General features: G+C 35.7%; 2 protein-coding genes across 3 annotated transcripts in view; one reads left to right on the forward strand and one right to left on the reverse strand.

Moving 5' to 3' along the window:
* Positions 1–4,189, forward strand: part of LOC107553329 (myelin and lymphocyte protein-like) — an 8,329-nt gene extending 4,140 nt beyond the window's left edge. The window contains exons 2-4 of one of the 2 annotated variants that reach the window (XM_016235537.1): positions 2,657–2,824; positions 3,120–3,251; positions 3,499–4,189. In XM_016235537.1, the coding sequence (XP_016091023.1) occupies positions 2,657–2,824; positions 3,120–3,251; positions 3,499–3,573 (375 nt within the window). In that variant the 3' untranslated portion in view covers positions 3,574–4,189. The remainder of the gene's footprint in view (positions 1–2,656; positions 2,825–3,119; positions 3,252–3,498) is intronic. The other variant, XM_016235528.1, reaches the window with a different exon arrangement.
* Positions 4,190–4,870: 681 nt separating this feature from the next.
* LOC107553320 (28S ribosomal protein S5, mitochondrial-like) overlaps positions 4,871–18,771 on the reverse strand; it is a 23,146-nt gene continuing 9,245 nt past the window's right edge. Inside the window, exons 6-11 of the mRNA XM_016235519.1 lie at positions 10,071–10,161; positions 9,681–9,727; positions 9,365–9,422; positions 8,637–8,699; positions 7,085–7,221; positions 4,871–5,377 (exon numbers count right to left, since the gene is read on the reverse strand). Coding sequence (XP_016091005.1) covers positions 5,153–5,377; positions 7,085–7,221; positions 8,637–8,699; positions 9,365–9,422; positions 9,681–9,727; positions 10,071–10,161 — 621 coding nt within the window. The 3' untranslated portion in view covers positions 4,871–5,152. The remainder of the gene's footprint in view (positions 5,378–7,084; positions 7,222–8,636; positions 8,700–9,364; positions 9,423–9,680; positions 9,728–10,070; positions 10,162–18,771) is intronic.

The raw sequence follows: 18,771 nt of genomic DNA on the forward strand, positions 1-18,771 counted from the left end.
GGGGGGTGCATGAAAGCTCATTTGAAAGAGTTTTTCCTGTTATGTCGGCAACATCGTGTTTTCTAGGGATGGGCGATACCACTTATTTTGTTTTCGATACGATACCGATATTTTTCAAGGCAGTATCGTCGATACCGATACCGATACGATACTTCTGAACTAAACTTTTAAATTATGAAATGTATTAAATTCCTAAGAGTAAAATGGGTAATGATAACCACTTAACTTTGTTTAAAACACATTTTAACATTCAATACACCTTAATTGTAATTTATTAGGTTATATTGTTTACACATGGTTCAAATGTGTTTTTTGTTTACACATGATTCAAATTTACAAATACTACAGTTGAACTATGGTCACTTTAGTAAAACCATGGTTCATTATCATAAGGGACTGCCAGTGACCGGCTGTTGCATCCATAAAATGCAACCTTTTTATTCTGACAGTGTATGATTTCTATTAACATTACTGAATAGAACATGACCTATATTATCTTTCAACGTTCAATTTAAATAAATGTAATTGTACAAACTATGTAGGCTACGATTTGTTTATTGTGAAATAACTCAAACATATGTTTTTTTTCTGTCCTCTGATAAGCATTGTTCAGGGCTGCTGTTCCCAAAAGATTTAATGCTTTCTTATGATACTTTTGGGAAACGCAGCCCTGTTTGAATGCACTGTCAGAAGTGAGGGAACGCTCTCTTTGATTGATTGGTTCTGTCTTGCAACATTTGCGTGTGTTCAGATGAGCAGGAAAATAGTTCTATCCTACACAATTACTTGCGAACAAAGGTTATTCGTCCAATTCAATGCATTTGTACGCATTATTATTATTATTTTAAATAAACAAAATCACTGGTAAATAAAACACACCTTAGTATCGATATTTTTAGTTTGAGTATCGATACTTTCGATACTCGTGTCAGTATCGATATATCGATACTTAGGATCGATACACCCATCCTTAGTGGACGCAGATGAAACCGGAAGCCAGACCCATATATTTTCCAAATGGCCGCGCCCATTTTTACGACAAGAAAAAGGTGGCTAGGTACTGTATGCTAATTTCCGTTATTACAGTTAACTGTGCGAAGTGATCTGGAACGGTAATGCGGTCAAGAGAGCTGCCGGGAACTACGTTCGCCGTGCGTTGCCCTGAAAATAATTGCACACCTCAGAACGTTCGTCAGCCAATAAGATTCAAGCATTCAACGGTCCCGTAGTATAATTGTATTTATTTATTTATCGTTTGTTTGTTTGTAACGAACTGCTGCTTTAGTCTCAGTCCAGCACCTCCAAAACAGTAGCATTTGACACCGAGGTTAATGAGAGGCACACTATATAGTTCACCTACAGAACCCATACGCTTGAATTAACCTGTAAGAATGGATCAAAGAATGGTGTTTGAAAGAAAGAGTTTGTTTTGTGGCTCTGGTTCTTGTCTGATCTCAGTATAGGAGCTTTGAAGGGCATGAATGTGAGCTCAGGTCATGTATCAGTAGATCAAATGAAAGGCCAGAGTCTGTGTGCGTTTGGAAGATTTAGTGGAACAGACGGAGAAAACAGAAACGGTGTGTGTGTCTGCGTGCTTTTTCATCAACTCTTCTCACTGTCTCTGTTCTTGTTGGCCATTTAGACTTAATATATTTGATAAACATGTATGTGATAAAATGGCTCTATAAAAACACCTTGTCTTTGTTTCTATTGGGAAAATTGAGCGTAGCTGTTCACACTATTGTGAAACGTTTCTTATGAAACAATTTCTTTTCCGGCGTATGTACTTGTGGCTAATGAAATATGACCTTTTTAATGACACAGTGCCCGCTTGTGTGTATTTGATTCGTGTAGTGAGAGTAAATTAATCCATGGGTGTGTAAGAGAGAGAAATGCATGAATAATGCGTTATCGTAGGAGTGAAGTCGGCATCGGTTGTTGTTTAGGTTTGTGTCTGTGTTCAGAATATAGTTGATAATGCACAGACAGCATTTACTTATTTATTTAATTATGCACAGTCAGCCTTATCAGAAAACGAATGAATGAATGTTATTTATTTATAGATAGATAGACATACAGACAGATAGATAGATAGATAGATAGATAAAAAAGATAAGCCAACTTGATCGATAATAATTAATTGATCGATAAATTGAAAGTCGAAATTATTTTATAATCTTATAATACATTATTTTAAATCTTCCGCTAAGGAGGGTAAACATATCAGGATAGCAACAAAACAAACAGTGCCACAATATAATATTAAAGCTGAGTCATGACCAACACTGACCAATCAGAACCGAGCATTCCAGAACGCTGTATAATAAATTAGCTACCTATATTTTTGTTTGTGGTATCGCTGCTAGCAGCTATATTTTTGTTTGTTTTGTATTGTTGAGGAGCTGTGTGTGTGTACAATACATTTCAAGTTATGTTTACCTCTGTGTCGGGTAAACTGTAATTTCTCGGGGTTTGTATTGTTGTGTACAGACACGCTAGTAGTGAGTTTATCATTAAAAGGTGTGTTAATTAGAATGAACGGTTAAACGGCTAATTATCTGAATTCAAATGTCTGGTCTGGTTGTGGTTGGTCGCACCATGTATGTGCACAAATTACCACACTGAATTTGCATTTGTGTGTTTGTTTGTCCCACAGGTGTTTGGAGGGCTAGTATGGATCCTAGTAGCGTCTACACTTGTGACAATGCCAAACCCTCTAGGATGGGTGATGTTTGTATCAGTCTTCTGCTTTGTGATGACCTTCCTCTGGCTCATCATCTTCGCCTGCGGAGCACACAAAAACAGCAGCGCCTGGGCTACAGCGGTGAGCAGACATCCCCCCTAAAATAAATCAGATAGGCCTATAATATATAAAATATTTGACTAAAACTAAATGCCATTTTAGTCAAAAGACTACTACTAAAGCTAAATCAAAATTTGCTGTCAAAATTATCACTGATACATAATATATTATAATATGCCTATTGCCTATAATATAGGCTAATATATCAACTGTGAGATTATACGCCTCATCACGTGGTAGTAAATGTCTGGTGTGTGTGAGTGGGTAATATATACATATTTAATGGACTAGCTTTGATGATGTCTTCTGTGTACAGGACTTTATTTATCACCTGATTGCTGTTATATTCTATCTGAGTGCATCAGTGACCCTGGCCTTTGTGACTATCGGCATGAATAGTATAGCAGCACTATATGACAAGTACTATAAAATCGACATCGCAGCTGTGGTAAGCACAAAATACAGACTTGGTGTCTGTTGATACTGATTACTGAATAATTTTTTATGCTAATTTCTCCTATTTTTATTTTTAGTTAGCTTTGCCATATTCTAATGTTCACTTAAAGTTAATTTAAAAAAAGACTTCGATTTATAATATTCTTAAGCAAATCTAAAAATGAATTTCCATTTTTGAACATTTTGAAAGCCGTTTGAAGTTCACATGTTTGGCTGAATTTTTACCCTCTCTCCCTCAGGTGTTCTCGTATGTTGCCACATTGCTTTACTTCATCCATTGCATCCTTTCTGCTGTGCGGTGGAAATCCTTCTAATCAAATAATCTCAGCAAAAGGAAATAATTTTGACACAAAATCTTTAATAAACTGAAAATAAACACTGGAAAACCACTGGGGCTGAAAGATGAAATCTCAGGAGTCAGTCCTTAGAAAAATTGTGTTTATTGTACTAGTACAGATAGCATTTCAAAAAAGTTTCCCTTCCCCCAAATATAAGAGGGCACTACACAGAAACACAAACCACAGCAATCATGATGGAATAAACCTGCTTATTCTTTTCATATTAGATTATTCTAACCTCATTACTTTTCTAATGATGATGCAATCTTATATTTGGGGGAAGGGAAACTTTTGAAATGCTATCTGTACTAGTACAATGAATGACACATGTGGATAAAGAAACAATGTGGGTCTTGTATACTTCTTGTACCTTTGTAACAGATAAATCAATTTTTGTATATTTAGCTAATACGCACTATGAACAACATAATATTTTAATGAAAGAATATGAACTGGACAGAATTCCCTGTGTAAGTAATTCCTGAGTTATGTATGGGCTGTATAAATATGACTACATAAATATGCTACATATGACTACATGCATTTTCAAACAGGCAAATAAACACATTTAAAATAAATAATAATAAAAAATAACCCTAATTTTACCAAATATGGATTTTACTCCAAAAACAAAACAATGAGTCTGTACATTGGTGTTTTCTACAATATTTTGTATATTCAAATGAACTGACCAAATAAGCCAAACCGATTCTCTAAAATGCATCGTATCTACTACACAACTTTTTTTTTTTAAATGTATCATTTATTTAATGTATCAGCTAACTCAATTGTAAATCTGTGTGCACGAAACAGTTACATATAAAACACTGATATACTAGGCTGTATAAAGTGTCGTTCATACAATGAGTTTTTGCATTCCACTGTGCTACTTTCCCATTGTTTTTCTATTAAACATGAGCTTGACACGTTTGACCACTATGCTTGTGACAATGCAGCTTTTCATCAACTTTTAAAAAACCCATCTCTAGACTTGCATTTTATCATTGCCGTAATCCAGTCATTACAACAGGAAACCATGCTAATTTTTTGTGAGGGTGAAAGTGTTTGCCACAGATTTTGCTCATGTTCAAGTTTGTCACGTGGATTTGCCACACTGACCAAAAGAAAACTGCAGGGTTTGAAAGTGATCTCTGTGCTTCATACATAGCTACACAAATGATAATAAACAGCAAACCCTTTTGGTCACAACATCTCACTGAAATTACACTACTGTGACCGCAACTTTACTCAAAACATGAACAAGATTAATGAGTTGACACTGAAAGTGGATTTATTGTAGATTTATTGGTGCGCTTCCAGTTATAAGTCATGTGCAGGTACGTGAGAACAAAGTCTTCAAAAATTCACTTCCATGTTAATCTTTCATGGGCTCATGACATATAAACACTCGTTTGTGGGGGTATATAGCACTTCAGGACCTTTAGTTTAACAGCATGGTTGCAATCCAAGCACGTGCTTCAATGCTCTCCCCAGAAACGATTGTGCACTAGACAGTCAGCCTGCAGTATGGATTGGCTGGGCATTATCATTCAGATCACCAGATGGTCCTTTTAACCCCTGCCCACACTGATCTCTTAACGCCTTGTGAGGCCTTCACGTCAGCCCAGTGCAGACGTGTGTTGGGCACATCGTCCTCTACTTCAGGTTCCTTACGGGCACCGAGCTGCGGTCGTGCCACCACGATGGGCAGAGCGCCTTGTTCTGCCCTGAACTCCACCACATTCAGCTGCTTTATATCAGACAGATTCTGGTGAGTCTTCTGTAGTAGGACCGAGGAGAGGAAGTCAGTTATAAACCTGAAAAATACACTGACACACAGTTTAGAGCAGGGGCTGGGCAACTTCGGTCCTGGAGTGCCACTGTCCTGCAGAGTTTAGCTTCAGCCCTAATTAAACACACCTGCCTGTAGCGTTCTAGTGATCTTGAAGACATCGATTAGCTTGTTCAGGTGTTTTTGATTAGGGCTGCAGCCCTGGTTTAGAGGGTTCTTAGTTTACTGTGACCATACATACTTGAAGGAATAGTTCACCCAAAAATGAAAATTGACTCTCCCTCAGGCCATCCAAGATGTAGATGAGTTTGTTGGGAACAGATTTTGAGAAATTTAACATTACATCACTTGCTCACCAATGGATCCTCTGCAATGAATGTTGCCATCAGAATGGGAGTCCAAACAGTTGATAAAAACATCACAATAATCCACACGACTGATCTTTGCATATTTCTTTTTCGATTCAGATGAGCAATGGTTTGAAGCTAAAAACATCTTAATGGATTTATTACTAACATGCAGCTTTTTGCTTGATGTTGTTGTGTGGATTACTTGTGGATTGTTATGATCTTTTTATCAGCTGTTTGGACTCGTTTTGAACCATTAGTTTTATTCATATGAACCGACTCCCTAAAATACATCAGACCTCTCAATGCTACTTTTGCAATTGATTAAAGTGTCAGCAATGTGTACAAAACAATGTTTTATATATAAAGTAGTGAAGTATTATATAAGGTGTACTATATAATTGGTGAGCAAGGGATGTAACACTACATTTCTCCAAATTGAATTGAATGTCTTTATTGTCATTGTACAACAAAATTGAAATGCAAACCTTTGGGTGCATAATCTAACAATATAAATAAATCTAATAAATAGTAAACCGGTAACAGGATCAAAAACACCATTATAAACATAAGACGTCTCACGTTCAACAGTCAGTTACACGACTCATATTCAACATTGCACATGATGTTCAGTTAAGTTATTGCAGTATTCGAAACAGATGGATTAAGCTGTTAATCTCACATTCGACAGAATTGCACAACTCATTAAACATTGTACATGATATTCATCTTAAATCTGTTCAGATGAAGAAACAAACTCATATACATCTTGGATGGCCTGAGGGTGAGTAAATTTGAATTTTTGGGTGAACTATCCCTTTAAGGTCCTAGTGAACAGTAGATTATTCTTTAGTGAGGCCAAACAATGAGGACTCAGCAACTGGAATGATATGGATTTAGCCTTTACATTAGTTCCTTTATGAAGTTCCTGGATGTTTACTGGTCTTGGGACAACATTCTCAAGAATCATCAATCTGATTTTAGTATCAGTTAGGGATGAAGTAGGGGCTTGAACAACATTGTTATCTACCCATAATATCCTTCTGACATTATAGGTAATAAATGGCTGGGGTTAGGGGTAGGGCAGGTACTTACAAGTATTTAAGCAAATAATGATCAAAGAAAGGGTTAAGACTTTTCATGTCATAGTTGTTGTTTGATTAATATTAACAACATATAAATATGAGTTAAGACTATGTTTGACAGAAATGTGGTTTTAGGACTAATGGAAGATGCTGATTCTGAAACATATTATACTTGGAAAAATCATGGTTACTATATCAAACAGGCCACTGAGACATGTACAAAGACTGATCTTATTGGCTATTGTACTGATGTAATCTCTCACCTGATTGGCCAGGCTGTGGAAGAAAGCCCTGGTGATGTTGAGGAGGTTAACTGAACCATCTACTTTTGCATACATATCCTCTATCCCAATCAGTTTACAGAGAGTGATTACTGCCCGATGACAACGCAGACCATAACCTGACAGAGAGAGAAAATAATATCAAATATAAGAGAGAGATTGTCTTTTATTTATTTTTTTTGTATACAGTTTTTTTAATTAAGTTTTGATTACAATATCTTATACTGTATGTTTTATACATTTTTACTTTGTCATATTCATAAACTTACTTCCGTCAGTGGAACACAACACAACACAACACAACATATGTCCCATTGCGTTCCTCATGTATTTTTTTGTCCAAGTCAATGGGAACCAAAACTGTTTTGTTACCAACATTTTTCAAAATATCATCTTTTGTACTTTTCTACTTACACATAAAGAAAGTCATACAGGTTTGGAATGACATGAGGGTGAGTAAATAAAAATGTAAAAAATTTTGAGTGAACTACCCCTTTAACAAATGATAATATATAAAAATGTGTTACAGATAAACAAAAAAAAAGTTTTGGAATTATGAGCAAATATTTGTCAATAATTATCATCACAATGCCTATTTTTCATATTGTTTCATGCTGAAATTAAAAAAAAATCTCAGCAAATATTTTCATGGGTGAGATTAACAATGGAGAAAAGAAGGTAAAAGAATAGATGTCCAGGGTAAGTGTGATCGCATGGCTGTGTTCAAGAACAATATTAAACACACATTACACAACAATGTGAGTCTAAAAATAGGAAAGGTGGAATATCATGGTTCCCAGAGGTTCAGGTCCAATCATAACAGCTCCTGCCAGGTTTCATTACTCAGGTTTCAGCGGTGAGTCGTGGACTCTGAGAATTTGAGTCACATCAGAGCTCAGAACTCAATTACCATCAGCCCCATCTCAAATCTGAACACCATGATTTCAGCTCTGATGTCAGGAATGAAATAAACCCATTGTGGCTCAATGGATGTGAAAGAAAATCTAATACTATATGTGGGAACTGTTCTGGATATCAGGAAGACATTTGCTTGACTGTTTGAAATGATGAAGAGTTTAATTGGCATTTCTGCACTTTGTCAACTTGCAGTAAGACTTCTGTTGATGTCAAAAGTTATGCATGTAGTCGCAAAATTAGAGAACTTCCCCCTCAAAATCCAATCTAAAGTGGGCACAGGGGAGGAGATATACAGTGGGTACGGAAAGTATTCAGACCCCCTTAAATTTTTCACTCTTTGTTATATTGCAGCCATTTGCTAAAATCATTTAAGTTAATCTACTACTAGATCTGAATAGCAAGTACACGGGCCGTAGATGATCTAGAGAAACATGAAACCGAGTTTTGGATCTGGGATATGGTACATGTATGTGCAAACACCCCCCTGCAAATTCTCATTTAAAACAAATCATATTGCAAAACATATATGATGAGCTCAGTAAAATACTGGGCTCACAGCTCTGTTATCAAACAAACTGTGACTGTTTACATGCGTGTGTGAGGTCAGGCCACTTACCTTTGTTCTGTTTCTTCATTCTGAGTGTGGTCCTTTTAAACTTAGATTCAATGTCATGATATACTGCACATGAGGATAAAAAAAATTATTAATTATAAAGATGAGAAATTAACAAGAAATACGAGGAGGCCGCAAACTCAGTGTCATAAAACACATATAAAACACTTAGATCCTTGCTGAATATTATTTAAAAAAATAATAGTATAGTAAAAGAAGTATTTAAAAAAAATCTTACTAACTCCAAACTAGTGTATATAAATGCAATGTAATTGTTTCAGTACATTACATGGGAAACAGGGCTGGGTGATAAAAAGAAAAAATATTTTAGTATATCAAGTTCAATGTATATATCTGAAATCAATTAAAAGCTTTTTTTTGTAATCAGAGGAACCATCATTTCTTCGCATTATTGTAAATTTGATTAAAAAAAATTAAAATAAAATACAGTAAAAGGTGAATAATAATATGAATAACATTGCTTAATTTTATATCGCCAGCAAAATCAATGTGAATATATTATGAAATGAAAAAATATCTCCCAGCCCTAAAAGAGAGGCTCTCAAAAATACAAACATGAAAACCATATATTATGTAAATGATTAATGCTGTGACATCTAATCCTTCTCTCAAACCGCACACAAAAATTTATGATGTCTGTTTGTTATATGATAGTCAGTGATGCACGTGTGTAACACTCGCACATGCACAAAGAGTAGTGTGTGACTCACTGGTATGGTTGTTGTATCTCTCAATGTAGTAGAGATAATGCATGGCTCGGTTTTTTGCCTGTAAAACAAAGCAGCATGTTTAATGTCAAGATGATTTCATTGTAACCTGATCTGGTAGCTCTGACACAAACGTTAGAGGTTCAAATCTTGTAAGTGTGTGATGTGAACTGAGGAATTTTTAGAGCTCACAGCCCCATTCTGTCATTATTGTGCCCTTGAGCGAGTCATTTAACCTCAGGTTTCTTCATGGGGGAATCGTGCTTGCAATTAGAGTCCAGTATGCGTGTGAATGAGTGTTCATGTGACCGTGGCTTACTTTTCTAAGTGCGGTGTTCTTGTCTGCTGCTTTCCCCAGTGCAAACCCTGCAGAGAAGTGCATAAAACAGCTCATTAACACTGATTATAGCCATTGTATTTTTACTAGCCACATATTAAACTACTGCATTGTTCCATATACTCCAGACCACAGATGTGCAAAACTGCATACTTTCAAAATTAACAACTACTTGAGGCTAGTTTAATAAGACACACCTGTTAACACATAAGGCTTTCTTCTACTTTGAGTTTAATAAATAAATACTTTTTATTATATGCATTGCTCTGTTATTTTCATATATTGCTAAAAAAAAATGTATACCCAAATCTAGATTAAGACATTTAGCCATCAGACAATCATCATTAAAGGTGTATATGCGTGTGTATTTACCTGCTGCTCCATTTCCATTGCCCACAGCGACCAAAGCGCTGATAGATCTTTTCCTGCTCTCTTTGGCCGTGACGTTAAACACGCTCTTGACCTGTCAATCAAACAACAAACATCACATATAACCAGTGTTGGGGAAAGTTACTTTTAAAAGTAATGCTTTACAATATTGCGTTCCTCCATAAAAAAAGTAACTAATTACATTACTTAGTTACTTTTTATGGAAAGTACGCTACTTTTGCGTTACTTTTTAAATCTGGGCTGGGCTTGCGTGTTTGTTTTTAAAACAAAAAAGTTATATTTTTGGCAAATATAAAAGCCTTTTCACTCCAATAGTGAAAGGAATAAGCCTCAGGCTGAAGGAAAAGTACATTTACGTATTAGAAGAAGAAATTTCAAAACACTTCAGCAATAAAAAAAAGACACACAAATGTTTGTCTAGAGTAATTTTTGCTTATTAGTATGGTTGAACTGGATCATCGAAGGTCAGAAGCAAAGACATTGGTTAATAGAATGGGATTAAATACATAAAGCATATTTTTGTGTTGTTTAACATTTAATTATTGCATATTCTGAGTTGCATTATTTTTATTCATTTTGAGGAATACTGAATCAGTATTTTTTTTTTTTGTGAGTGAGATGAATTAATGCATATTCATATTCATTTTAGATCTACAGTAACATCTTCTGATTTATCTCAACATGAGGACAGGAGTAACTTGCGTTACGTATTTGAAAAAGTAACTCCGATATTCTCTTGTAAATTAAAAAGTAATGCGTTACTTTACTAGTTACTTGAAAAAAGTAATCTGATTACGTAACTGGCGTTACTTGTAATGAGTTACCCCCAACACTGCATATAACTGTCAATATTTACAGGGAATCGATTTCTGTGTGTGTGTGTGTCTCCTTGAAGCAACCAACAGGAGGCAGTACAACCCTACTGGAAAAGGCTAATACACTCTTATTGAAATGCTTCTCAAATACTGCAGTCCTTTTTACACATACACACTCACACTCACTCTCTCCCCTCAGGCTGCAGATGTGTGCGTAATTGCATAGTATAAAGTACTTGTACAGAAGAAAAGCATTCTTGCTCCTGCTCCTTACTGCAATCTGTTGTGTAATGTTTGCTGTAGGAGTATTATTGATATGATGAGATCTTTGTGCTGAAAGAAAAAGCCACCCACTGGCAAAAACTAAACATGTTCAGAGGAAGTTACAAGGTGGATTTCAGCCTGTTCAAAGAGCTCAAGCACAAAAGTTACATAGCTGATTATGTCCTAAAACAGCAGTCAGCAACCTTTTGAAGTGTCATGTCTTGTTTCATTATAATATTTGTTTGCTGAGACGTACTCGTCTCATTCTGCAGAAGGCCTCGCTTGCTGTAACGTCTCTTATTCTGACAGCAAAAAAGCACATCACTTATAAGTGCCACTGCACACCCCACTAGGCAGTTGTACGTGGTTTATCCACTCTACACGGTTCATTTTGATTGTTTGCCTTTCATACAGTTCATAACTAAATAAATATGGGTGTGTGAGGATAAGGATTACTGCAAGAGGAAGTTCCGCATTCAAATAAATAAATAAATAAATAGCTAAATTAAAAATAAAAAACTTTTTCATGCCAACGGTGGCACACATGCATGAGATTGCCATGGGTGGTCCTAAATCTTCATCATTCAATTTCACCTTTTCAGGTGCACCTTTTCTGTTTATCAGTGATTATTTTTAACCTCTTTGGTCATTTTTTGAAATCCTACTTCAAACAAAATTAAATGATAGAGTTCAGTGTCTCTTTAGAAGTACATAACTGAAAAATTACACTACAATTCAAAAGTTTATGGTCAGTAAGTTTTCTTAATTTTTTTTTTAAAGAAGTCTCTTATGCTCACAAAGACTGCATTTATTGATCAAAAACACAGAAAATCGTAATATTGTGGAAAAATCAATACAATTCAATATAACTGTTTTTTATTTTAATACATTTTAAGATGTAATTTATTCCTTTACACTTATTTATAAAGTTCCAATGAACAGCATTTATTTGAAATAGAAGTCTTTTGTAACTATGTAAAAGCCTTTACTGTAAGTTTTGATTAATTTAATGCACCCTTGCTGAAAGTAGATAAATAATAAATAAATAATAGTGACCCAAAATGATGTGTACATTGTTAAGGATATCAAATTTTACCACTTAGTCACAAATGTTTACATATTGAGGTGTCCACTGTATAAATGGGTTATTTCTAGAACCCAAGATAGACTTTGGGTACTTGAATCCATATTTTATGTATATAAACATTGCTTAGTGAGGAAAAAAAAAAAAGTCACCCACAACTCCATCTGTATCTCTAGTGACCCCAGGTTGAGAGCCTCTGTTGTATGTGCATCCTCTCAAACACACGTGGTTGACTGATCAATATGCTTTTCAGGAATCACTAGCGATTGTAGCATGTGACTCTCTCTCTAAGATCCATCGCAGTCGTTCCCTCGGTTTCTAAATCACTGATGTCTAAGTAATGGGACACTGTGTGGTTCAACTGAAAGCACTCAACGAAAATGATGATGGGGATAAAAAGAAAAACAATGTTTACTTAAAAAGAGAGAGGGAGAGATGGGTGGGGGGACTCCCACCTGCATTCTGTCAGTGTGATTCTGAAACACATGCCATCTGTTCAAGACCGCTTTCACAAGCACACGCACACACACACAAACTTCAGTAAAAGCAAAACAATTTTCTTCTGAAGGAAAACCAAACACAAGTAGTTCCAAACAACGACAGAGGTTTGTATAGAAACACATGCACGTCTGCTCATTAGCTGTACTTGGTCTGGGTCATGTCATTATGCAATCACTACAACCGTTGACTCAGCCCAAAATGATCATTTAAATTAAATGCAAAAATTCCACCTCTGTATGCTGCTCAGAGATAAAAAATGCATGAGTGTTTGTGTTTATCTTTGCCGATTAGCCATTATTAATTGCATGTACCACAGTGTCACACCAAAGATATAATGTCAGACATATTAGCTAGCCAGAATTATTCAATCTTAAAATCCTCAAAGAAATTACAGCAATTTTACTATATTGTTCCAAATATGGGTGTCACGGCACTCATTTTGTATCTCTTAATACCTACTGAAGACAGGCTAACAACACATAATATGTAAACTACTTTGGTAAGAAACTGTATGTGCAATGGAAAAACAGAGATCTGATTTTAGGGGAAAAAAATATGTAAATGATGCATGTTGTAGGTCTGATCATAAAGTGTAAATTATGTCTAGAAAGTACTTGACCACAGCATAAAATAACCACACAATTTAACTAACTACAGTGTGAAATATGCTAGACAATATAAATACAGTATAATATACTGACAATTTAACCGTGACTAATGTAAAATATGAAGACATAATGTAACCTTGACTAGTGTAACACAATGTAACTACAGTGTAAACAATGTATACCAACAAATTTAACCTGGACTACGGTGCAAAATATTTACAAATGTAAACTTAACTACAGTGTAAAGTAGGGCTACACAAAATAAAACTGAACTCATCATATGGCTTAGTGCAATTATCAAACTGTGCTGCACTTTAATTTTACATAATTTCTGCATATTTCGGAGTCAAGCATGGCACTGTGTTCTTTTACAGCTCAAGATCCAGTGTTTTGTAACTATTACAGAACGACTATACTGTAAAGTGTGCCGACAATGTAGTAAATTTTATAGTGTAAAACATGCCTAAAGAATAGTGTGACAACAATATCAAAGTACTAAACTTGACTAGACAATGTAAAGTGTGACTATGTGAAATGGTGTGTAAAATGCAGAAAAGGAGAATAAGATAATTCAACCATTACAAGACATGATCAACTGCAGATGGGAACCTAAAACTGTAAAAGTCTTCCTCTTGCTTTAATCTATCTCCATAACCATTACATCTTTTTATCACTCTCCTCTAACTATCAGCCATATCTCATGCCCTCCTCTGTCTGTCTCGCTCTCTCAGTCTTGCTCATGTATCATCCGCTCTAGAGCACTATGGCTCTCTTCCCGCTCTCTTGGCAGACATCATGTGTCCTTGGGAGAAGTTCTTGAGTTTACAATAAATATTTGGCTTAATTAATGTGGCTTTATAAGTACTTGGGCTCTTTCAGCCTTTACTTGTGCTTTTTCTAGGACACCCAGGAGACAACGGGAGGGAGGGAGGGAGGGAAAAGTGCGCCACTTTAAATGCAAGTCTGATAATGTCACCAAGCTTTTCAGAACCTCTTCAAATTAATCTGCATCCACAGAGACGGAGGTCCTGGAGAACTGCAAATACTCTTCATTTCTGTGTAAGTCGTCTAGTGTGTCTTTACTGGGTTATCTCATAAGCTCTGGTGTAATGTGAGGACAACATGCCACCATGTGCTTGATCACATGCGATATATAGTTGTCCAGACTCGGAACAGCTTATGTTCGGGACAGCCACCTCCCAATTGAAAGTGCCCAATAAATTATCATTTTATATATATTAAGCTTACTAATATTTTAAATATTATTGTGGGTTTCAATAGAGAATAGAAGGATCTTAGTAAACATCTAAGATTGAATACTTAAATTTTAAGTTTTAGTATTCTTCTAAGCTTTTTTAAATGTGTTTTTTGGTTGTGGGAGAGCGGTTTGGACCAATTCTGTAGAATGGCCCATATATGTATATAACCGAGTCTGCATTGAAACCCACTCTAAGTCTCCTTTAGTGTGTATGACGCACACAGTTCCTGAGCCTTCCAAGTCATTTATGAGGTTCATTTCAGTTAAGAGGCTGGTGTCTAAGACAACTACCTGTGTAGGCAGTAGGCAATGAAGCAGCTCACGAGGTTTTGGAGAAGAGCCAATGAGAGTGAAAAGAAAGGAAATCACTTCACCTAAATCATCATTTGATTCCTTGCAGCATTCAGTCAGAGAAGACAAAACTTTGGCTGTAAACCTGTCCACTTCTTTGCCAACAAAGCTATATGGAAATGAAAGAATCAGAGGACGAAATAAAGACAATATGGAAAACGCAGTAAAGTGAAAGAGAGACAAGGACCCGAGGTAAACTGCTGAACTGATTTCCATTCTAAACTCAGCAGCATTTCTGCCAAATGAGTCTAGTGGTGCCAGCCAGGGGCTGTATACAGAGATTTGTTTATCAAACGTTCATTGTTGTGTATAATTAGATAATTCTCCAGATACTCCACACTACATGGTAATTTTGTACTGAGCAGATTTTGTGCCCGACTGCCTCCCATTTAGGAGTTCAAGAGAGTGGTTCAGAAGCTCTGAGATACACGCATGCAATCACACACACAAGGGTGATAGACACACTAAAAAACACACACAATTCTAATGGCTTAATGGCTATAAACAAGACAAAGCAGATCAAATTAACCCCTTGTCGCAGGTAGGGGAAAATAATATTAACCAATAATAAGATAATAAGATAATAACAATCCAATCAAATCTTAATGAATAAAAAACAAATCATATAGAATATGCACATTCAATCATAAATTCAAGACATTATGGAATATTTCATGTTAGTAGGACATAGTGTTGTTTTTGGCGGCCTGTTTTAATTTTAGTTTTAGTCTAGTCTTTGTGTGAAGCTGTCATTTTAGTTTTTATTAGTTTTAGCCACGTTCATACTATTTTTAGTCTAGTCAAGTTTTAGTCAACTAAAAGTCTGAGCATTTTAGTCTTATTTTAGTCAGAATTATCCATGACTATTTTCGTCTAGTTTTAGTCGACGAAAACTGATGACATTTTAGTCGACGAAAATTGTATTTTAGTCTCTTTTTAGAAATGCAATTCTATTTAACCCAGTCAATATAGTATAAGTACCTAGTAGTATAGACGAAACCAAAATTTTCTTTTAGCCAAACCCATTTCAAACAAGGTTATCTTATTATATTATTGTTACCTTATAGACTCAAGAATACATCCATTCCAGACACGGAAGACGCTCTGATTTGAATTTACAACATTTATTTTACCAACCAAACATGTTAGAAGTACACACACATAAATTTAAATAAAGACGAACCCCGGCTGGCTCTTGCTTTAATCTATCTCCATAACCATTACATCTTTTTATCACTCTCCTCTAACTATCAGCCATATCTCATGCCCTCCTCTGTCTGTCTCGCTCTCTCAGTCTTGCTCATGTATCATCCGCTCTAGAGCACTATGGCTCTCTTCCCGCTCTCTTGGCAGACATCATGTGTCCTTGGGAGAAGTTCTTGAGTTTACAATAAATATTTGGCTTAATTAATGTGGCTTTATAAGTACTTGGGCTCTTTCAGCCTTTACTTGTGCTTTTTCTAGGACACCCAGGAGACAACGGGAGGGAGGGAGGGAGGGAAAAGTGCGCCACTTTAAATGCAAGTCTGATAATGTCACCAAGCTTTTCAGAACCTCTTCAAATTAATCTGCATCCACAGAGACGGAGGTCCTGGAGAACTGCAAATACTCTTCATTTCTGTGTAAGTCGTCTAGTGTGTCTTTACTGGGTTATCTCATAAGCTCTGGTGTAATGTGAGGACAACATGCCACCATGTGCTTGATCACATGCGATATATAGTTGTCCAGACTCGGAACAGCTTATGTTCGGGACAGCCACCTCCCAATTGAAAGTGCCCAATAAATTATCATTTTATATATATTAAGCTTACTAATATTTTAAATATTATTGTGGGTTTCAATAGAGAATAGAAGGATCTTAGTAAACATCTAAGATTGAATACTTAAATTTTAAGTTTAAGTATTCTTCTAAGCTTTTTTAAATGTGTTTTTTGGTTGTGGGAGAGCGGTTTGGACCAATTCTGTAGAATGGCCCATATATGTATATAACCGAGTCTGCATTGAAACCTACTCTAAGTCTCCTTTAGTGTGTATGACGCACACAGTTCCTGAGCCTTCCAAGTCATTTATGAGGTTCATTTCAGTTAAGAGGCTGGTGTCTAAGACAACTACCTGTGTAGGCAGTAGGCAATGAAGCAGCTCACGAGGTTTTGGAGAAGAGCCAATGAGAGTGAAAAGAAAGGAAATCACTTCACCTAAATCATCATTTGATTCCTTGCAGCATTCAGTCAGAGAAGACAAAACTTTGGCTGTAAACCTGTCCACTTCTTTGCCAACAAAGCTATATGGAAATGAAAGAATCAGAGGACGAAATAAAGACAATATGGAAAACGCAGTAAAGTGAAAGAGAGACAAGGACCCGAGGTAAACTGCTGAACTGATTTCCATTCTAAACTCAGCAGCATTTCTGCCAAATGAGTCTAGTGGTGCCAGCCAGGGGCTGTATACAGAGATTTGTTTATCAAACGTTCATTGTTGTGTATAATTAGATAATTCTCCAGATACTCCACACTACATGGTAATTTTGTACTGAGCAGATTTTGTGCCCGACTGCCTCCCATTTAGGAGTTCAAGAGAGTGGTTCAGAAGCTCTGAGATACACGCATGCAATCACACACACAAGGGTGATAGACACACTAAAAAACACACACAATTCTAATGGCTATCAATGGAGAAACAAGACAAAGCAGATCAAATTAACCCCTTGTCGCAGGTAGGGGAAAATAATATTAACCAATAATAAGATAATTCACTTTTAACAATCCAATCAAATCTTAATGAATAAAAAACAAATCATATAGAATATGCACATTCAATCATAAATTCAAGACATTATGGAATATTTCATGTTAGTAGGACATAGTGTTGTTTTTGGCGGCCTGTTTTAATTTTAGTTTTAGTCTAGTCTTTGTGTGAAGCTGTCATTTTAGTTTTTATTAGTTTTAGCCACGTTCATACTATTTTTAGTCTAGTCAAGTTTTAGTCAACTAAAAGTCTGAGCATTTTAGTCTTATTTTAGTCAGAATTATCCATGACTATTTTCGTCTAGTTTTAGTCGACGAAAACTGATGACATTTTAGTCGACGAAAATTGTATTTTAGTCTCTTTTTAGAAATGCAATTCTATTTAACCCAGTCAATATAGTATAAGTACCTAGTAGTATAGACGAAACCAAAATTTTCTTTTAGCCAAACCCATTTCAAACAAGGTTATCTTATTATATTATTGTTACCTTATAGACTCAAGAATACATCCATTCCAGACACGGAAGACGCTCTGATTTGAATTTACAACATTTATTTTACCAACCAAACATGTTAGAAGTACACACACACACATTTTAATAGAGACGAACCCCGGCTGGCCGGCCGGCCATCGGTCCCTTTCTCTGTGTCAGACTTAACTTTGTTTGGTTTTCGTCTTCTAAATCAGTGTTTCCCAACCTTTCTTTAGTCACGGCACCCTTTGGAAATTTTTACAAAATTAATTTGGTCACAATATTTGAATTTCTAACTTCGATATGATAATTTGAAAAGGATAGATATTTGGTACAACAGAGAAGAACTGCAGAATATAATATCATACAGATATTTTTAATATTATAAAAAAAAAATTGTCTATCAATGGTGGCAATCAGTAGGCTAATTTCTAATGAAGAGACCAATTTATATGACAGATTTGAATGTAGGCTTGTGTTCATATGTAAACATTGTGAGATAGTTATAATGGTAATTAAACAAAGTTTTGCTCACTCAGTGTATTTTTGATTTTACAGCTGGGTAATTTTGTTGCAGTAGCACGA

This window comes from Sinocyclocheilus grahami, unplaced genomic scaffold (genome assembly GCF_001515645.1).
Source record: "Sinocyclocheilus grahami isolate Dianchi unplaced genomic scaffold, SAMN03320097.WGS_v1.1 scaffold18.1, whole genome shotgun sequence".
NCBI lineage: Eukaryota > Metazoa > Chordata > Actinopteri > Cypriniformes > Cyprinidae > Sinocyclocheilus > Sinocyclocheilus grahami.